Source organism: Rhagoletis zephyria, unplaced genomic scaffold (genome assembly GCF_001687245.7).
Source record: "Rhagoletis zephyria isolate East Lansing unplaced genomic scaffold, Rhagoletis_zephyria_1.1 Rzeph_scaffold_00052, whole genome shotgun sequence".
In the NCBI taxonomy this organism is placed as follows: Eukaryota; Metazoa; Arthropoda; class Insecta; order Diptera; family Tephritidae; genus Rhagoletis; species Rhagoletis zephyria.
In genome coordinates, this window is record NW_016157136.1 from 139097 (window position 1) to 153243 (window position 14147).

At 36.9% G+C, this 14147-nt stretch overlaps 1 protein-coding gene across 1 annotated transcript; it reads left to right on the top strand.

Annotated features, from left to right (window-relative positions):
- The first annotated feature begins 5494 nt into the window (after nucleotides 1-5494).
- On the top strand, nucleotides 5495-6066 carry LOC108368702 (kunitz-type serine protease inhibitor-like). The gene is made up of 2 exons (XM_017623602.1): nucleotides 5495-5655; nucleotides 5734-6066. Exons 1-2 carry the CDS (start codon nucleotides 5571-5573, stop codon nucleotides 5919-5921), a joined length of 273 nt encoding a protein of 90 aa, XP_017479091.1. The 5' UTR covers nucleotides 5495-5570; the 3' UTR covers nucleotides 5922-6066.
- Nucleotides 6067-14147: the final 8081 nt, after the last annotated feature.

Consider the following 14147-nt stretch of genomic DNA (forward strand, 5'->3'; position numbering starts at 1 on the left):
CTCGTTCCAGCCTGATCGTCATCATATTTTCATTGCTGAAATTATGCAAAATAAAGGCTTTTAGTTCACCTATGATAAGCATGCAGGCAATACCTGTTCGCCGCTATCAGCTTTTAGTAACTTATTCTAATTCCAGAGATAACGCTACTGCTCAGCTATGGCTCATGGATCAGAACAACGTCAGCCCCACCTTACTCAAGGTGGAGCAAAAGATTGTCGGATGCCGCATCGCCCCCATCGAACAGCCTCACGAGACTGAAGACGGAGCCCCCGGCAGAGCAGCCGCCGCCAATACTCTCAGCATCCGATGGAGCCGAGTCTCCCTTCCTTCCTTCCTCCGATACTGCCGGAGGGTGGGGATCATCAGCTTCGGCTTCAGTCGGTAGGATCCGTAGGAGCACCTTCTCGAAGCCATAGTATACGACCCCCTTGGTATCGCTGAGAGCACCGAGGTACTCTGCAGATAATCCTCCAGTTGTACGTCGGGAGGGATGGGCAGTACCGGAGTATTCTTTCGATCTCCCCTGGAGAGGTAAGCTCCGTAGGTGTCCACACCCGAGCTAAAGGACGAATCGGAATATCCGCTTTGTCTACGGCCCCTAGCTTGGAACACTTCCAAACCTCCCCCACCAGGGAGACTGCCTCCTTGTATAACGCTGCCGACCGCTTCGTCGGCGCACCTCGTGAGCTCTCTCACACCTATGCGGTGGCCCTGGGTTTTCCCTGACCACCCTCATAAATACCGCCGACATGGCAGCCGCCACACGCTTCCAATCTTCGTGAGTGATATCGCCGTCCTCTCTGCCACAGTCCATGCAGACTCCGCATCTCTGCGCACGTTTTTAGGCCACTCAATCGTTCGAGCATGCTGCTCAGTTATCTGATCAGTACACTGACCGCCGTAGCGCTCTAAAATTTTGGTGGCCTTGCGAGGGTCTGAATTTGCCTTTCCTGAGGTATCCTATCGGAGGTCCTCGAAGCTCCGGAGGCCTGTGGCGAGAGGGCCCTGCTAGTATTAGCAGTTACGCCACGCACTACTCCGCTAGATACGACCTAGCCGATGGAGCTGGCCTCGCCGTCCACTACGGCGCGCCCATGCCGCAGCAAGGCCACCGCTACTCCCTGAAGCGGCCCTGTGCCAGGGAGGCGCCGTTATAATACAGCCGGTCTGGTAAACCCCCTAGCTGAAAACCATCCACTGGGCACGGTGTCGCTTAACAGGTTCGGTAACGCTTAACGGGTTCGGTAGTTCTTGGTCATCATTCAAGAGCAGCCTGAACCAGAGGAATTCAGTGCGCTCGCCCAATATCCGGAGATAGAGACACGAATGCACTGCCACCCTCTGATAAGGACTGATCATGATCCGACTAAGCACCCGGAGTTCTGGAAGGCTTTTTGGACTAAATCTTACTACTTCGGACTTTTTCTGACTATTTCTGGGAGATAAAGAACGCAACTAAAGTAACAAATTTCTCAAAGTAAACAACTGAAATAATTCCTACCTACTCCTTCTTTAAGTATCTGCTGACCCCACTCTAAAGCTGTTATTGAGATCAGTCATTTGTTTCAATATGATTAACAAAAGAAATGAAATTAATAATAAATAAAACACATTTACGTTATCTAAAAGTCAGAGTTTGTTTAAAAAAAATTCGTGGCTCAAGATATATAAAATAGCGGATAAAGCAGTAATTATATGTACGATTTTTCTGCTATAAAGGCCTCTTTGCCAGCTCGAAAATTTTCAGTAACTGATAATACTACGATTCTATATCAAGCGGCGTTTTACAAACCTTCAAAATGAAGTTAGCTATTTACTTAGTAGCACTAGTACTCTGTTTTCTGTTCTTCGAACAAACTTTGGCCCAGTGCCGGCGTGCACCACGTAAGTGCAATGAAAACATTTTTAGTGAAAAGCGATTCGTATAATGAATAGACTTGAAAATATGTATGTATAAATATATATTCACAGGGAACCCTAGCTGCAGTGGGCGACGGGATAGGGGAAGGAGAGGTATACGATGCCGACGTGCTACGAGGTGGTACTACAATCCAGCAACTAGAACTTGCAACAGATTCCGTTATAATGGTTGTCGTGGCAACGACAATCGTTGGTGTTCACGTGCAGCCTGTCAACAAAGATGTGTACCACGTGGTTAGGATAGTAGAGACGAGTTTTACATTAAACTTATGTATGTATTTATGTACGAACATGTGTCTTCTTCATATCCACCAGAGTAATAGAATAAATATATATGTACTATATATATGTAGGTACCCCGGTGTGCTTCTCTACACCAAATATTGAAAAATGAATGATGAAAAATCCTGGAATTTTTCTATATGAAAATTTATCATTGGTTTTATTTAAAAATTTTTGATTATTTTAAATCTTAATCCAACACATTTGGATATACAACATTTTTTGTTTTTCCATCTTGGGTATGAATAAATAAATAGTTTGGAATGCCAACTGGGTGGTGCCACGCCCCGTTTTCCGAATTCGGTGAAACTTAACACAAACCATCTGCATAATAGCCCGACTATGCCGTATAGATTTGGTTGAATTCGGTGAAGCTGTTCTCAAGTTATAAGCTCACACCAAAAACGCGTACTTTTTTTTATTATACATAAGATACATATGCCACGCCCCCTTTTCCAAACTCCACATAAAATATCTGCATGATGGCGCGAATATGCTGTATAAATTTGGTTGAATTCTGTGAAACTGTTCTCAAGTTATAAGCTAACTCACTAATTTTTATATATAAAATAGAGGCGACACGCCCCANGGTTGAATTCGGTGAAGCTGTTCTCAAGTTATAAGCTCACACCAAAAACGCGTACTTTTTTTTATTATACATAAGATACATATGCCACGCCCCCTTTTCCAAACTCCACATAAAATATCTGCATGATGGCGCGAATATGCTGTATAAATTTGGTTGAATTCTGTGAAACTGTTCTCAAGTTATAAGCTAACTCACTAATTTTTATATATAAAATAGAGGCGACACGCCCCATTTTCCGAATTCAAGCAAACTTCACATAAACTATCTGCATGATAGCCCGAATATGCCGCATAAATTTGGTTGAATTCGGTGAAGCAGTTCTCAAGTTATGAGGTCACACCAAAAACGTGCACTAATTTTTATATATAAGAAGATGTAGTTTGCAGAAATAAATCTATTTGAAACTTTATCTAATTTGATCCTTTCCTAAACTGTTTTTTAACAAACAGCCTCCCGATTAGGAATTTCTGGGACCACTCTATCTAATGTAGTATACATATATTTCAAAGAATTACTCGACAACATGGTGAATTGCCGAAACGAGTAATTAGCGTTCTGATAATTTTCCAACACTATTAAAACTAACTAAATACAATAGCCAGCGATCTGCAATAAAGTATCACAGTTCTCAAAGTAAAAAGTCGGGTATCCTTAAAAAAATGTCCTGTGACCTCACTCTGAAACTGCAATTAGAAACAACTAGTCAACCCGCATGGCGTCAAAATGGCCAAAATTGAATTTCAAAAACTTAAAAAATATTCCAAATGTTAGTCATAGTTATAAGAGATCCGAGTGCCAGTCTCGCATAGTGCATGTTTTTAAAATCGTCAAATTTTAAGTCACTCTATACCGATGAAAAAAGTTGTTAATTGAAAAAAATAAAATAAAAGTTTATCACACATCTACAGGCTAAGGTCTTTAATTTGACCTCTCATTTTTGAAATTCCTTTTCAAAAGAATTTCAACAAACTAATTTGAATTTGATTGTTCGAACAAATAGCAACCCTCCTAAATAAAGATCAGGAATAAAGCCTTTTCAAACCCATTTCGATTGATACCCATCTTTTAATAATCCATCAAGGTTATTGAATAATTGGAATGTAACTTTTTAAACAACACTCTTCAAATATTCCAAATGTCAAACTCAATATTTCTTAACATTCTTTCGTTTGATAACGATATTTGTATATTTCATATATGCACTTTTTCTATTAGTTAATTAATATAGACCGTTGAAAGATGGCAGCCCTCTTCAAAAGTATTTTCCAGCTTAATCCTTGTTAACTCTAGATCGCTGGTAACTCCGCTAAATACAGTTTAGCAAAAAAAATTTCACAACATTCATTTAGCTCATTAAATAATTTGATTTTAACTTTTTAAACAGGTGGCAACCCTCTTCCAATACCTGGAAAATATTCTTAGCGTTCAAACTAAAGATTTCTTAACACTCCTTCGTTTGGTATCTATATATTGATATTTTATATAACTTGTGTATAAATAAGTACACTAAATTCGACATTTCAAGCAGCTGGCAACCCTCTTTAAAATATTTTCAAACTACTACTTTCTGAAACCTCTTTCGTGTGACACCCATATGGTGGTACGTATTTTTCTTATATATTCGTAATATGACTGTCTAAACAGATGGCAACCCTCCTATAGTTCAGCTAAGAAACAAAGCTTTTCAGAACCATTTCGATTAAAACCCATTTTGTAATAATTTAGTGTTATTTTGCTAAGTAATTTGAATATAATTATTTTAATGATCTGAATCTAATTTTTTAAAAGGTGGCAACTCTTCTCAAAAAAGTCAAATCTTAATGCACATACAGTCCAAGGCTTTTAGTTTTACACCTCATTTAATAATTAAATAATTTGAGTTGAATTGTCCAACAGGTGGCAACTCTTTTCGAAAAACTAAAACCAGTTTGCACATCTACAGACCAAGCTCTTTAATTTGACATCTTGTTGCTGAAAATCGGGCGAACGGTACAGATCTTTTGTCCTACACAAAATATTCCTTCGCGTATTATATATGCAAATAGATTATATATGTGACCTGGTCTACGAAAAGGGAGCTTACGTGCGAAAACTAGTTTTCTGTGAAAAAGCTGTTAAAAGTAAAGCTGATGCCAGATAAAACTTTGTAGCTTTGCGTGACATTTATAACTTTGCCAGCGAAGCGCCAGACGCAAAAGGTATGCCACAATGAACGCAAAGAAAACAATTTTGTACTGCTTTTTTACTCGTCAAAGTTGCTGTGGATTTTATATATTTTGCTTTAAAAATATCAGCAATATAATTACGTTTTATGTTTCTACATGAAAACTCAAATTTGGACNAATAAATTATATTTTGTCGTATTTTTACTCTTCTTTCTCTACATTTTTAGTACACTTCTAAGCAAGTTAGGATTTTCTGCTTTTCACCACGTGAAAAAGCATCTCATCTTCCATCCGAATCAACCAAAAAGTTGAAAAAAATTGATTTTTTGACCCCCCCCCTTTCCGTAGACCAGGTCACATATATAGATATAGGTATAGATAATTTCTTTCAATAGGTGAAACAAAAGAAAAGAAATTAATAATAAAACACATGTAGTACAAAGTCAGGTCTGCAAACAGCAGAAGACAAAAGCATATACAAGTAGAATAGCAAATGAAGCCAGCATGGCGTGCAAGATCTTATGGCTATAAAAGCTTCTTTGCCGACTGAAAAGTTATCAGTAACTGAAATTACTTCGATTCTATACCAAGCGGCGTTTTTCAATCATTCAAAATGAAGTGCGTTGTTTACTTATTAGCACTGACACTCGCTTTTCTGTTTTTTGAACAAACTCTGGCCCAGTGCCCGAATGCACCACGTAAGTATAATGCAAATATTTTCATTGAAAATTGTTTCGTAATGAGTATAATTGTAATAATTTTTTTTTTTTTTATAGGGATCCGTAGCTGTAGAGGTGCAGTGGATAGCGGTAGTGGAGGTCCAGGATGCATACCTGGTGTAAGGTGGTACTACAATCGGCAAAGTAGAAGTTGCATCAGCTTCCGTTATATTGGCTGTGGTGGCAATGCGAACCGTTACTGTTCACTTGCAGCCTGTCAAGAAAGATGTGTACCACGTCCATAGGATATTAGTGGCGAGTTATATATTGAACTTGTTTTTACAAGTATATTCGCATATATAGATAAATACATGTTCTTGTTTATATACACCAGAATAGTGAATGATATAATCAGTTTGCAGAAATAAACCCGTTTGAATCTTTATTTAATTTAATACTTTCCTAAACTGCTTGTTAACAATTAGCCTCCTGACTATTTACTGACTGAAGACAACAGTGAAAAATCATAAGCACCAAACGCCTAATCTTTGCCGAAAATATTTGGGTAAGATTCAATCGGTTTCGACCAATTGATGGCTGAGCAAAAAGTAGCTGTCTTGGTAACTACGCAGATATTTTAGCAGCCTAGTCTTAAGTCACTATTGAAGTTTGTAGCACCTTTTCTAAATCCCAGATATTACCCTTAAGTTGAATAGGTGTTGTACAACTGTAGCATCGTGATGTGAAATATAGGATGTGGATCTGCATTATTCGCCGACTATTATACCGCTTGCAGCATTGATATCCTTTACCAGTTTTCCACTCTATCTTTAGTCTTCAAACCTACTTATAACTTTGGATGGAACCTAGATCTAGCACTTCTCATGAATGCCTAATGTCACCAACCGTACTTCTTTCGGAAATACAGTACTTCTTTTTTCGCTCTTGTACTTCGTACTTCGAAGTACAGCCAAATGTACTTCTTTGCGATATTTTGTACTTCAGGAGCGAGATTCTGTAACTAGTGAGCGACAATTTTCAGAACGCTATCGCACTTTTTGACGCATGATATAAATGTTTTCGCGTCAAAAGTGTGAAAGCGATTCGAAAATTGTCGCTAACTGGTTACAGAATCTCCCCCCCCCCCCAGGTCCTATACTACTCCGATCTTCTGGGTGATCGCCACTTGGCCGGAAAAGGCTCTAATGTTTCGCCTATGGATTTTAGGCCTATCAGTCTCTTCGTTTTTGCTACAAACGCTTTTGCTAAAAGCGCTATAGGGACTGATAGACCTGTACATAAGAAACGCGATTCTTCGTGACTGTTTTTCAAGAGCTTAATATGCCTATTGCAAGAAAAGGTCGGTGAAGGGGCATTCAATAATGTCACTCCAAAGACAATAGTCAAGTATACTCATAATATAGGGATTTAAACAAACCTAATAAGGCTTATATACAGCTTACTTCGTGACAAAACTGTCGCGGCGGAGTGGGTGAGCGTCTGCACACAGTGCAGAGTCAATAGGAGCTCTGGACTGTGGTTGTAAATGACCTTCTAGGGTAACTGGAAAAAGTGGGCTGTCGGGTGATCGTCTATGTAGATGATGTGGAACTTTTGGTTAAGGGACGATTTCTATACACCCTTTTCGATCTGGCTGGCTTAAGATTACCTGAACCAGGTAACTAGGTGGGCGATCAACGGCGGCTGTCGTGGAAGCCTAACATTGAGGAAAGGGTAGAGCAAAGGTGTCGGTTGCCTTGTACTGCTGCAGGGGAGCTATTGGTAAAATTAAAATTAAATCATTAGCTCTAGGGAACCAGATTTAAGCCTGTATTGTTTCAAGCAGCCCTTGTCTGGTGGAACTCACTAGAGACTCGCTTATATATACACGAGATTTGGAAGTTTTTATCCAGACCTCCAATCGACATGTTTGATATATCGTTGGAAAGGTCTTGCAGAGTGTGTCCAGAAAATATATTCAAGCTTCGTAAACCATAACCGGATTCTTAAAAATTAGGCTAAAGTGTTGCGAAACAAAAAATGTTTTTTTGCTTTTGCCGGTTTAAGGGGGCATGTGGGCACACCCATAATATTTTCATATATTCCGGCCACTAGTTGGAAAGATATAGAGGTAAATGTGTTTTGGTTCGTGTCTCCACTACGGGGAAGCTTTGGTATGTATGTGGCGTCTGTACGTACCATCATTTCATTTTTTTCAAACTTTCAGAAATTAAAGTACACAAAAAACTAAGAAGCTTTTGTTCCAGCATGCCTTGATTCGCATGCCTTTGAGGGCGTGGCTGCTGCCTGAAATTCGAAAAAAAGGCAATTTTTTTAACTACCACTGAGGCCGCACTACTCACTCCATGTCATTGATGTCAATATCAGTAGAAGGGTCTTCAAACAAGCTATCTAACGCTATCTTTTGTGTTTCTAAAATATAAATACGCCATAACGTTATCGCCTGAAAACTAAAAATCGGGCTGCTGAAAATATACATTTCGGGCATTTTCTCAAAAACTGGTTAGTCGATTTTATTCTAAGTTTCCAAAAGTCTAGCCCAAAACCTTAGCTTTTATCTGGTATATAGCTTATATCTGAGAAAGCTCTTGTTGTGGAGATATTGCTATTCAAATTGAAAACATGTCGCTACAAAAAGGGTCAAATGGTTAAAAATTTACACATCCGTCTAATTTGGTTACTTTAAGATATAAAAATAACATACCCAGTTACCCGAAAAAAATCGCNATTGAAAAAATGTCGCTCCAAAAAGGGTCAAATGGTTAAAAATTAACATATCCGTCTAATTTGGTTACTTTAAGATATAAAAATAACGTACCCAGTTCCCCGAAAGAAATCGCCCATTCCCCGATTGCCACTTAAACCAAAATTCCCTGCAAATCGGGGTATTTCCCGCGAGTTGACAAGTTGAAGGATGCAGCTGTGCTAATCACTTCGTACATGCCTTGGAAACCACAATTTGTGCGTATCTTAGAAATTGTAACATTCTTCCCCATTTTAATTGCTGGTATGTACACAATATTTAACTATGCTAGTTACATGGGTTTATCACCCGCACTTAACCTACCTGGGAAGACGCGTACAATATTACCTACAGTTGTACATAAATATGTATGTATAAATGCATTTAGTTCACCCAATGTGTCGCTACTACTTACATACATACATATGTACAAATTGCCACTGAGCAAAACTACTTGAGAAAAGAGCATTAGTTTAATAGCACGAGTGTAACATCGTACACGTGATAGAAGTGAAACTTCTTAAAAAAAGCACATGTGTGCGCCCCACCCCCAGTAGAAATCTTAACAAAAAGAAACCACGAGACAATCACACGAATACATTGTTTATTGTATCCAAAGTTGGTACCAAGTTTATAAGTTTTTATCATTTCTCATAATTCTTTATTTTTAATTTTTTAATATAATAAAAATTTAATACAATGGATATCGTCACTACACACGAATAAGGGCGCGATAGTGTTTTGACGGCGAAAAAAGGCGCGTAAAAAATTTTTGCGAAAAAAAGATGCTTATAGATGCTTAAGAGTTTTTGACGCAAAAGTTTTTTTATGCGTCTTTTTTCGCCGTCAACTTTTGAGTTCGCGCCTTTATTCGTGTCTAGTGACGATATGATCATTCTTTTTCGCTTTATTCCGTATTCGAAAAATTATATGTTTCAATGGACTCATCGATTTGAATAGATAATTTAGATTTAGATAATATTTTTGACAATTTATTTGAGAAAATAAAACATTTGGATTATTGTTTGTATTTGCGTCGAATTTAAATTTGCTACCCCAAATTNATCATGATAAAAATATAGTAAGGTAGAACCGCTGAGAGTCACTTTTAAAATTCTTGACGTTTCCAAACAATTTAATTTTTAAATTTACTCACAAACTCACACACACATTTTCATTTTCAATCTCAAGCAACAACAATTTCGAACAATTTCAATTTTTTATTTTCACTTTTATATGATTTTAAAATGTTGGCAAACTTCAAAAAAAAATCATGGCCGACAAATTGAGAGAACGGTTATGCTTTGCTATGTTTTTATCATGATATCAATTTCGTTACGAAAATTATACGCATTTTTTAGCTGCCTTTGAAACGTACGTAAAATATTTTTTTATTTATTCGGAACATTGCGAAATTCCGTCAACTGCTAGAAACACAAAATAAAAAACAGAACTTTTGCAACGATTCGTATAAATAAAAAAGATTTTCTCTACGTTTCCAAGGCAGTTAAAAAATGCGTATAATTTTCGTAACGAAATTGATATCATAAATTTTGTGTTTCTAGTTCAGCTTTCGTCACTCGAAAATTTTACCTCAAAGAGGTGTTTTATTTGATATATGTATACATATATACATACATACGTGCATTCAAAAATACATATATACATATGTAGGTACTCGTACCCGTCATGCGTCACTTTATTTCTTTTTTCCTCTTCCCTATACTACCAATATCTTCCTTCTCACTCATGTAACGTTTTCAGTTTAAAAAATTTCACTCTCCATTTTTGCGATACCGCCACCTAAGAAGTTTCACTTCAAAAAGCACTGAACAAGTAAGTACTAATCAAGGCACATTAAAAGGTAGTATCAGTAGAGCAAAAACAACATTTGCGTGTATTTTGTTGTTGCTTCTGGTATCGAAAGTGTCAAAAACTGTTCTGAATTTTTTCTTCTAAATCAAAGCGTGCCATGTGAAATACAAAAAATTATAAAAAATAAAAAATTGAAATTGGAAAAAATAAAAATTGATGCAACTTTCTTTCCTAGTAAATTTGTTTGCTTCTCGAAGCATTGATCCATCCTTTGCAAGGCCCAGTAATCAGCGGTTGTGCTGCTGAGTTGGGCGAACGTTCCAAAAGCTGCTATTCAATCGCTTGTTTTGTATGGAAAAAGGTTTCACATGCAAATGGATTTTAACAATTCAGAATTTTTGTGAGAAAAAATTAAAAATATTTGACATTTTCGAGACCAAATAATTTGAAAATAAATCAAATCAGCTGCTCTACTGATACTACCTGTTCAATGTACCTTGGTACTAATAGAGAGAAAACGTTGGAAATTCGTTCGAAAATGGAAAATTATTTTGTTGGCGTGGCAGAAAGGGTTGTGGTGGGCCCGGGAACATACATATTTACCCCCGAATTTCTCTCGGCGTGCCTGCCCCTACTTACTCCTTAATAAATTATCTTGTAGCGTCACTCTGTAACTGCTATTAAGAACAATCATTTAACTAAATATGGTAAACAAAAGAAAAGAAATTAATAATAAAACACGTGCAGTAGAAATACAGAGCTTCATAAAAAAAGGAAATTCTTTAAAGAGTCAGTCGTCTGTAAACAATATAGACAAAAGGTTACAATCATACTAAAATAGCGACTGAAGCCAGCATTGCGTGCAAGATCTTGTTGCTATAAAAGCTTCTTAGGCAACTTAAAAGTTATCACTAACTGATATTACTTCGAATCTATATCAAGCGGCGTTTTTCAATCATTCAAAATGAAGTGCGTTGTTTACTTATTGGCATTGACACTCGCTTTTTTGTTTTTTGAACAAACTCAGGCCCAGTGCCCGAATGCACCACGTAAGTATAATAATGCAAACATTTTCATTTAAAAGTGAATCGTAATGAATGGACCTGTAAATATGTATTTTCACAGGGGACCCTATCTGTATAGGACCACGGAATAGTGGAAGAGGAGGACCAGGATGCGTACCTGGAACAAGGTGGTATTACAATGAGGAAAGTGGAATTTGCATCAGCTTCCGTTATAGTGGCTGTGGAGGCAATCGGAACCGTTATTGCTCACTTGCAGCCTGTCAGAGAAGATGTTTACCATATTAGATAGGAATTTTATATTAAACTTATGTACACAATGGAATAAATATGTAGTCAATTTGCAGAAATAAACCGTTTTGAATCTTTATTTAATTTAATTCCTTCCTAAACATTCTTTAATTAACAGTCTCACGATTTTTAAAGTCTGAAGACTACAGTGAATAATTATAAGCCCAAAACTACGTAATTGGTCGCGGAAACATATGTATTTGTGCAAGATTTCATCGGTAGCTTCCTTGGTAACAACGCAGTTTTAGCAGCCTAGTCTTAAATCACTATGCAATTTGTCGCGCTGTTTCTAGAAACTACCGACTAGAGGAGAAATTCCTTAAGTGGAATAGATTTTCCACATCTGTAGCATTGCGATGTGAATATATAGGATGTGGACCCGCATTATTACTCCCAACCAACCAACCGCCGCTAAAAAAGTTTCACTTCAAAAATAATAATAATCGAAATCGGTTCACGTGGTTCATACATAAAAAAAAATATATATTCCACTTAATCTTACTAATATTATAAATGTGAAAGTTTGTATGTTTGGATGTTTGGGAAATCATCACGCGGAAACGACTGAACGGATTTGCATGAAATTTTGTACGCAGATTGCTTATGGACCAGATGGGAAGAGTTGCCATCTGTTAAAAAAGTTTAATTTATTTAATATGCGGAAAGGACTGCATAGCTTATGACCAGGCATGGGCAGAGACTTAGCAGGTGCCAAAAGAGCGTAAGTATCGCGTATACGTGTAGAAACGAGAGCGTAACGATGAGAACGCGACCATGCAAAATGAATCAGACACACTAATACATTCTCACTTTTAGCTCACGCTTGTTTGTGGTAGTGCCCATCTCTGCTTATGACCCACAGTGGGAAATAGGTTAATTTTTTGTAAAAAAGTTTAATTAAATTAATACGCGGAAACGACTAAACGGATTTGCATAAAATTTTGCACACAGATAGCTTATAACCTAGGTTGGAAAGTAAGCTACTTTTTTAAGAGTTGCCACCTGTTAGAAATGTTTAATTTAATTAATACGCGGAAATGAGTAAACTGATTTGCATGGAAGTTTTCACACAGATAGCTTATGAGCTAGGTTGAAAAATAGGCTACTTTTTTTAAGAGTTACCACCTGCTAAAAAATTTAATTAAATTAATACGCGGAAAAGTCTGTGGAAGATAGGCTAATTTTTTGGAAGAGTTGCCACCTGTTAAAAAAGTTTTAATTTAATTAATGCGCGGAAACGACTGAACAGATTTGTATGACATTTCGCACAGAGATAGCTTATGACCTATGTTGGAAAATAGGCTACTATTTTAAGAGTTATCACATATTAGGAAAGTTTAATTAAATTAATACGTGGAAATAACTGAACTGATTTGCATGAAAGTATGCACACAGATAGCTTATGACCTAGACTGGAAAATAGGCTACTTTTTTAAGAATTGCCAACTGTTTGAAAATGAAATTTTGCTCAAAGATGGTTTATGACCTGGATTGAAAAATAGCCTACTTCCTTAACCGGTTTTCCGATCAGAACGGTATTTAGTACACTTACTACGGATTTCGGAAGGATGGTCTTAGACTGAAAGTAGGTCCGGTACACAAGGCCCCTCCCATACAAATTGGAATTTTCATATTACATACATATCTCTGGAAGTATTTGTGGGGGAGAACTGTTAGCTGATTTGATTAAATTCAATCTGATTACAGTTAATCATGAATAATTTTAATCTGACTAAACAGTTAATCGTAACCGCGATTAAAAAATTAATTTTTAATCATTAACTCTTAATTTGATCAAGTAGGTTTGGTGATTAATTAAGTTATGCTGGAATTTCCCTGTGCACACAAAGCAAGTTAATCCGGTATGGCTAAGGCGGGTTTCCTCATCAATCTAAGCAATTTGGTGTGCATTCTCATTAAGATATATACCAACAAACGTTTTACAAACTAGGTTTGTAAAGTTCCCAGTTTATGTATTACTAATAACAATAATTATAATTTTTTTATATTATGTGCTTTTTATAAGCGTAAAACACAAAATAATTACTATAACTGGTGTTTGGTTTCAAACTCGGACAAACTAGACAAATTAATCAGATTTTATTTTTAATTGGATTAACGATTAATGTTTTAAATTAATTAAACGTAATCGCAGCCAGCGATTAACGATTAAAAAAATGTTATCATTAATCGTACAGTTGATTACGACTAATTAATTTTAATCGTCAAACGCGATTAACATTTTAATCGTTAATTTTTAATCGTTAATCAGATTAACAGTTTGCCAACACTGTGTGAAATCATGTTCATATTCACGGAGAAAAATGGACGTTTTTGGAAAAGAGGCGTAGCACCTCCCATACTGACTGAAAGTTTCATATTGCATATCTCTTCAAATGTTTGGGGTAAAGCACTCAAGCTTGGTATGGAAATACATATGTATGTATGTATGTGAAACTAATACCATACTCATGGAGAAAAATGAGAGTTATTGGAAAAGGTGGTGTGGCAACTCCCATGCAAATTGATTTTTCTATGCTGCATATCTCTGGAGGTGTTTATTGCAGAGGACTGGAACTTGGCACCGAGATGTGTATACAAAATTAATTCCATACTCATGGAGAAGAATTTGCGTTATT